This window comes from Phacochoerus africanus, chromosome 13 (assembly GCF_016906955.1).
Source record: "Phacochoerus africanus isolate WHEZ1 chromosome 13, ROS_Pafr_v1, whole genome shotgun sequence".
In the NCBI taxonomy this organism is placed as follows: domain Eukaryota; kingdom Metazoa; phylum Chordata; class Mammalia; order Artiodactyla; family Suidae; genus Phacochoerus; species Phacochoerus africanus.
In genome coordinates this window covers 18,109,048-18,117,052 of record NC_062556.1, presented here as the reverse complement: position 1 = coordinate 18,117,052, position 8,005 = coordinate 18,109,048, and the positions used below count along the sequence as shown (strand labels likewise).

The 8,005-nt window shown below is 50.0% G+C and overlaps 1 protein-coding gene across 2 annotated transcripts; it reads left to right on the top strand.

Annotated features, from left to right (window-relative positions):
- The first annotated feature begins 4,695 nt into the window (after nucleotides 1-4,695).
- On the top strand, nucleotides 4,696-7,132 carry ARL11 (ADP ribosylation factor like GTPase 11). Of its 2 annotated transcripts, none has more exons than XM_047755693.1 (2): nucleotides 4,696-5,213; nucleotides 5,981-7,132. In XM_047755693.1, exon 2 carries the CDS (start codon nucleotides 5,999-6,001, stop codon nucleotides 6,545-6,547), a length of 549 nt encoding a protein of 182 aa, XP_047611649.1. In that variant the 5' UTR covers nucleotides 4,696-5,213; nucleotides 5,981-5,998; the 3' UTR covers nucleotides 6,548-7,132. The 2 variants fall into 2 exon arrangements, with proteins under 2 accessions (XP_047611649.1, XP_047611648.1); XM_047755692.1 differs by having other exon boundaries at nucleotides 5,156-5,213; nucleotides 5,940-7,132.
- Nucleotides 7,133-8,005: the final 873 nt, after the last annotated feature.

The following is an 8,005-nucleotide window of genomic DNA, read 5'->3' as shown; positions in this document are numbered from 1 at the left end:
GGAGCCATAGCCACTGGCCTACGCCAGAGCCACAGCAACGTGGATCCGAGCTGCGTCTGCAACCTACACCACAGCTCACGGCAACGCCGGATCGTTAACCCACTGAGCAAGGGCAGGGACCGAACCCGCAACCTCATGGTTCCTAGTCGGATTCGTAAACCACTGCGCCACAACCGGAACTCCCCGGAATAAAGAGTTCTTATCGAATGTTTCCTATTGATTCAGCCCCTGTTACTGGTGCTAGAATAGCACAGGCAGACAGATTTGTGTGTTCTGGGGAAGTCTGTGGAGGGCAATGGATAGCAATATTCTGCTTCTCTGGGTAAAAAGCATGGGAAGGCACAGACCTATGAAAAAATAAAATAAATGTATTTATAGATATAAATATAAATACAAACAAAATATCTTTGTAGTTAACATCTACTGTATCTTATGCCTGTCCAAGGTCGGCCACCGGACACGGCCAGGATCTATGCAGGGTGAGACTGCATGCTACCTTGAAGGACCAGACAGCAAGAACAGTCACCACATATGACTTCCAATTTGGGTCCCCCATTTTCATTCCACCTGGCTCCTCCACAACTGGTCCCTCCCTCATCCTTTCCTCCATCCTCTCCTGGCGGGGGAACAAACAGCAAAACTCACATCTTGCTTTATAAAACACCTATTTTACAACATCTGTTTTTATTTTTTTGTCTTTTCCAGGGCCACACCCGCACGGCATATGGAGGTTCCCAGGCTAGGGGTCCAATCGGAGCCGTAGCCACCGGCCTACGCCAGAGCCACAGCAACTCAGGATCCGAGACACATCTGCAACCTACACCACAGCTCACAGCAGTGCAGGATCCTTAACCCACTGAGCGAGGCCAGGGATCGAACCCACAACCTCATGGTTCCTAGTCGGATTCGTTAACCACTGAGCCATGACGGGAACGCCAAGATCTATTTTTAAAATTAAGAAATGAAAATCAGAAATAATAGAATCCACCTGCCCACATAGTCTTGAAAGAAAACCAAAATAATGCTGTAACTAAAAGATAAGGAATAACTAAGAAAAAGCTAAGAGTAGTAAGAGGATCTCTATTTCTATCACACGTGCTCAGGCGCAATCAAGGTACAGACTGTCGAATTCTCGCATCTAAATGTAGAAATAATGTGGCCGAAATGGCACCTGATCCAGCGTCTTCCTGTGTCTTATCAGCAGCTTAAATGCCACAGGCATGGCTGCTGTCTGAGGTGTGATTTTCTAAAATGGTGAACAGCACATGCCAAAGCTCCAAACAAGACAAAGGGCGAGCTTTCCTCAATTCAAGGAGTAGTGACATTGCTGGAAAAAGACAGTGTACCTGCAAATGTCCTAGGTACTAATGTACCAGGCAGTAAATTGTCTGGGTTTACACATAAAATGAAATTAGGTTTTAGGATCAGATAATGTTTAAATAGTGGGCTTTTAAAAATGACATAAATGTCTAGAGCAGTCGCAAGTTGGATTCAGGAGTTCCCATTGTGGCTCAGTGGTTAACGAATCCTACTAGGAACCATGAGGTTTCCGGTTTGATCCCTGGCCTCGCCTACTTCCTTGTTGAGCCCGGTGTTGCCATGAGCTGTGGTGTAGGTCACAGACACAGCTCGGATCTGGCGTTGCTGTGGCTTTGGCTCAGGCTGGCAGCAACAGCTCCCATTAGACCCCTAGCCTGGGAATCTCCACCTGCTGTGGGTGTGGCCCTAGAAAAGACAAAAAAAAAAAAAAAGTTGGATTCAGGAGTTCATTGTTGGCTCAGCAGGTTGGGGATCTGGCATTGTCACTGTTATGGCTCTGGTCACTGCTAGGGTGCAGGTTTGATCCCTAGCCTGGGAACATCCACAGGCTGCAGGCACAGTTAAAAAAGAAAAAAGTTGAATTCAAATTCAAGAACTATTCTTTCTTGTGCAGAATTGTCCTGGGCACTGTGGGACATCTTTGGAAAGTGCTCACCAAACTTTCCAAGTGCTGCCACTGAGTCACTGGTCTCCGTTTATGAGTCGACCTGGGGACCTGGGCAGAAAGCTTTCTGTCCGCTTTCTCCAAGCCTGGGGAAAGCCCACCCAGGGCCACAGCTACCTGTAACCAGGCTCCCCAAACACACTGCACCTGTGGCAACCACCCCAAATTCAGACACACTGCTTAGGGCTCCACAGGGTTGCCTAACAAACGACAGTCGCAGGGGATGGAATTAAACATCTCAGAGAATTTCCACCTTCAGCATGGCTGGAGTGTTGACTCCCACCACAAGACCCCTCAAAGATGAATGGTAGAGTGATAGAGGCCAAGGGTGCCCCCAGGTGGTCCCAAGTCAAAGCCCAAACTGTTACTTTCTGTGCTTCATTGCCTCCCAGGACAGCTGTCTGAAAGCTCCTCCCACCTGGGTGTCTGATGAAAAGCCTGCTTCCTTGCTGAGCCAAAGGGACGGGGCTGGAGTTTATGGAGGCAATTCACCTCCATACCCACATGGCCTTTGGGCAGGACTAGAGCCCCATTCAATATAACTGCTGTTTCCCTGGCTCTCTGCTCTTCCAGCTTACACGGGACATTAGTGAATGCCTGTCCAGACCCCGGAGGGAGATGTCTCTCTGAGCCTGAGGTCAGTACTACAAAGGGCCCCCAGGTGGCCTGCATGCTGGCCCTGTGGCCCCAGGCTTCACTGGAATCCTCAGGGCAGGAGTCTGGGAAGTGTGCCTCCCCTCGTGTCACCTGCAGGCACTCAGCACCCAAGCAGCCTGGTATGGTGCCTCCAAGCCTTCAAGTCTATGGCTTCTTCCATCTCTGCCCACCTCCCTTCTCCCCTCCCCTGGGCTCACACAAGGGGAACAAGGGCCAGAGTAGTACCCCCTTTGCTCCCCAGCCTCCAAGCACAGGTCATCCTTTGCCTGCTGCACCGGTATCCTCTGCCAGTCACAATCCTGCAAAATCCTGGCAAGATTCCCACTGATTCATCAGCCAGGCCCAGACAGAGCTGGGTCCCAAGTTCGTCTGATCGCCCAGCACCACGGGCAAGACAGACAAGCGCCCTCCAGACAGTGCTGGGCTGCTTTAAGACAGCGCACTTCCTTATAAAATATGGTTTTAGCAATAATCCGAATCTCCACCCTCCATATCTGATCAGGTCGCTAATTCTCCACCATCCCCCAGATGAAATCTGATCACCTTGGCCTGTCTTTAGTGAAGACCCCATTAGGTCGGTTTAGCCAGAACCCTGCTCTCCCCTGATGCTTCTTCTTAGCAATTTTCCATATCCACTGACACCCACCCCCACCCCCAGCTCCTTGGCTATAAATCCCCACTTGCCCACGCTTTTTCGGAATGGAGCCCAGTTCTGCACGAAGGTCTCTTCCCCTATTGCAGGACTATTCTGCAATAGTCCTGAATAAAACCTTTTTTTTTTTCTTCTTTTTTTACCACTTTAACCATTGTTCTGCTGTGGTTTTTCTTTGACTATAATTCTACCTCTAAATCCCTTCCATTATGCTTCAGTTTCTCACCAAAACGACTGTAGCCAGAACCACAGGCTCCCCCCAAAACCCAAAAGGACAGTGACATCAACAACATGACATAGGGGTGCCCGTGTTTCCGATTTTTCCCAATCGCTTCCTCCTGTTAAGATATAGCCACCTTACAACGACAGCCGCTACAATGAGGTGCTCGCCATTTGCAAAGCACTTTCTCAGTGAGCAACACGATGCAATGAAAGAGAGACGAATTATAAATCTCAGCAAGATCATGAACAAATTCTCTCTCCCGTCTGAGCAATTTCTTCATTAGTAAAATGAGAGAATCCCAACCCCCATCTTGATCCTTGACGATTTAGTAAAGAATGTGCCAGAAAGCAGAACTGTTACCAGCTATGAGCGCCAAGTCACTGGAGCTCCAGAGCCAAGTCAGAATCTGCTACAGAAGCAAAGGCTTCTGAGTGGTTAATTTTTTGGAAAATTCTATTTTTTGGAAGTATCATTTTTTTTTTTACTGGGAAAAACAAAATGACATTGTTCAAGAAAAAAAAATTAAGCAATAAGCTTAATCACCCTTAGTTCCACCACATTAACACAACTTTTAATTTTTATGGTTTAACATATATATATTTATATACACACATATGTATGTATATATGCGATACACACACACACACATTTTGGTTTACCTGCAACATTAAACCTATTTTTTAAGAGTGTTTTATTTTTGTTTGTTTTTGGTTTTGTCTTTTTGTCTTTTTAGGGCCGCATATGGAGGTCCCAGGCTAGGGGTCCAATTGGAGCTGTAGCCACTGGCCTACACCAGAGCCACAGCAACGCAGGATCCGAGCCGTGTCTGCGACCTACACCACAGCTCACAGCAACGCTGGATCCTTAACCCACTGAGCGAGGCCAGGGATGGAATCTGCCCCCTCACGGATGCTAGTCACCGCTGAGCCGTGACGGGAACTCCTAGAGGGTTTTAATCCTATTTGGGCAGCTTGTAAGCACACATGGTTCCAAGCAAATAAAAGAATCTCCAGGCACCAGAAACACACTGAGCTGCGGGAAAAGGGGGGATTCTCAGATTCCTCCACCAAGAGGATCACAGGACGGTGAGAGGAAGAGCAGTAGAAACAGCAAACGCAGACGTGGTCCTGAACGGGGGTGGGGGGGCCCTCCCTGCAGCATAGAGTCTGCGCTGCTAAGAAGCAGGTGTTACTGAGGACGTTTTGTGCCTGACCCCAGCAGGTCTGCTCTCTCCCGGGGCCCAGAGCAGAGAGACGGCCTGCGGAGCTCGCCCTGCCCCCAACCACGTGGGAAAGGGAAACAGAAAAAGGAGAACCAGTAGCAGCCACTCGACTTCCCTCACCTCTCGATCGTGGGACCTGACTGAGCAGCGGAAAGCAGCTGCAGGGGAGGACACGGTCACAGGGGAGCTTTCAGCCACGGTCTAATCACATTGGGTAGTTTGTTTTTTTTCAGGGCCACACCTTGTGTCACACCACATGCAGGTTCCCAGGCTAGGGGTCCAATCGGAGCTACAGCTGCAGCTGCTGGCCTACAGCACAGCCACAGCAACTCTGAGCTGCGTCTGCGACCTACACCGAAGCTCACGTCAACGCTGGATCCTTAACCCGCTGATCGAGGCCAAGGACTGAACCTGCATCCTCATAGAGACTGGGTTCTTAACCCGCTGAGCCACAACAGGAATTCCCAATACTGAGGTAATTTTAATTTTTAAAATTAAACAGAGGCTGTCTTATTTTCTCCCAGGGCCAACTGAAATGTACTCCTGGGGGTGAGATGTTCCTTCACCTGCTCCAGCCAAGGCTTCCCTAGACTAAGTTGGCATCAGGTCTTAGTCTTAGCATCTGGGATTCCTGTAATTCGTGTGTAATGTTCTAGAGGTCACTTACCTCAGTAAGACACTGGAGGAAAGCCCTTTGCCCTGACTGGTACATCTGTCCTCAGTCAACAGTATTTATAAATAGCCACTGTTACAGGACGCGCAGCCTGGTCCTACGGGGAGTTCCAAAGGCAGCAGAAGTTACCTACCATGAGCCGACAGTCCCCCTCCCTCTGTGTCCTGACCCCAGGATAGCTTCCACTTCAGGGTTTAGGCTTCCAGGAGGACAAGAGAGGCTAGAAGCCACGGACCAGCAGGAATGGAAGAATCTTTCAGTCATTTCTACTGAACCAAGCTTGTCTAGCTGGAATTTGGTTGTGCCTCCTTGCTTTAACCACAGGGAATGTGAGCCCGCATTCCATGTCTTGGGGCGGGGGGCTCCGCTCTGTAGGAGGCAGACGGGAGAGATGGGTCAGCTGATTCACCCACCCCTACTTCCTGGCCCTTTCAGAGCCCAGGCCTGTCTTTGAAACCTGACATGCTTCCCTACTTTGGCCATAGAAACCCTTCCTCCATGTGCCTGCATGAATTTGTGTTCCTACAGAAAAGAATAGCTGATGTGTGCACCCGGCCGTTCTCCCCTAGGGCCTGGCAGGGGCCGCCATGGGGTCTGTGAGCTCCCGAGGTCACAGGGCGGAAGCCCAGGTGGTGATGATGGGCCTGGACTCGGCGGGCAAGACCACCCTCCTGTACAGACTAAAGGGCTACCAGCTGGTGGAGACGCTGCCCACCGTGGGTTTCAACGTGGAGCCTTTGGAGGAGCCTGGACATATGTCTCTGACTCTCTGGGACGTCGGGGGACAAAGCCAGCTCAGGGCCAGCTGGAAGGACCACCTGGAGGGCACAGACGTCCTCGTGTATGTGCTGGACAGCACAGACGAAGCCCGCTTGCCTGAGGCGGTGGCTGAGCTCAGGGAGGTCCTGGACGACCCCAGCGTGGCCAGTGTCCCCCTCCTGGTGCTGGCCAACAAGCAGGAGGCGCCCCAGGCCCTGTCACTGCCGGAGATCAGAGACCGCCTGGGCTTGCAGGGCTTCCTGGGGCGCTCCTGGGACCTGCGGGCCTGCAGCGCCCTCACCGGCGCGGGGCTGCCCGAGGCCCTGGAGAGCCTAAGGAGCCTCCTGAAATCCCGCCGCCCCTGCATGGCCAGGTGAGTGCAGGTGGGCAGAGAGTGGAAGTCCTGACCTGGGCACAGCATGGGGACCGGAAGCATGGGGACCGGAAGCCCGTGGGGACCGGAAGCCCCGCGAATCTCGGGGCATCTCAAATTCGGTTTATCACACAAGGAATCCCCCTGCGCTTGGACAGAATATTTTCGTCTTGGGCCTTATTGTCACCAGTATTTATACTGAAAATCAAGTATTCTTTGCATAATGTTACTCTAAGGAAAATCACATACGTCAACATAGTTCATTTAGTAAAAACTGAACTGTGGTAACAGAACCTGTGGTTGCAGAACAGTTCAGACAAATTCACAGAGGGACAGAGGTTTCAAAATCAAGTCAGCATCTCACCTGGACAAGGTCACGGTCTTATTTGTGATTTCCCTGGTAGCCCCCGGGTATGCGCCACCATCACTCTGAGAGCAGGCGGCCAGGGCCGGCAGGATAGAGTCGGCTTCTGCGGAATCTTGGGTTTAGAGGTTCGCTGGGGCGCTCAGCCCCAGCAGAGGCCGGGAGTTCAGGCCTTGCAAAACTGATCTTCTTCTCTGACCCCAATTAAACCCTTCTCCAACTTTTTGTTATCGTGTGCTAGTCTTTTTCTAAAAGCCTTCATTGCTTTCTTTTTTCCTTCTCTTGCCTCCTTGTAGCACATAATGTTTCCTTAAAAATCAGATTAATCCATGATTTCATTCATTTATTCATTCACTTAATCAAAAATATGTGTATCATTGAATTTGTGGCAAAGGGCAATGAGCTTTAGATATGGAGCTGGACCTCGAAGTAGGAGGTGTGAATTTTGAAGATATGTATGACAGCAATGAACCTCTCACTATTCACAGTGGGAAAAAAAAGTTGAATGTAGCATCCTAGAAGACTTTTCAGGTGATCTTTACCTAGGACCCATGAAGCTCTTGGAATTATTTGCAGAATATTATGTTGAGCCCCTTTTCTAGGGAAGACAATCCATAACTTTTGTCAGATTTTTACAGGCACCTATAACTCCCAAAAGTTAAGAATCACTGATTTGGCTTTATCTCTCATCCAATCCAGGAATACTTTCTATAATCTGAGATTTTTTTTTTTTTTTTTGTCTTTTTGCTATTTATTGGGCCGCTCCCGCGGCATATGGAGGTTCCCAGGCTAGGGGTTGAATCGGAGCTGTGGTCACCGGCCTACGTCAGAGCCACAGCAACGCAGGATCCAAGCTGCGTCTGCAAGCTACACCACAGCTCACAGCAACGCCGGATCGTTAACCCACTGAGCAAGAGCAGGGACCGAACCCGCAACCTCATGGTTCCTAGTCGGATTCGTTAACCACTGCGCCACGACGGGAACTCCAATCTGAGATTTTTTTTTAATGGCGAGCAGCTTCCATTTGGTACCTGCTCTCATGTGAAACAGCTCTAAATGTTGGGCTAACATCAGTCTCCTTATGGCTCCTGATGGTGG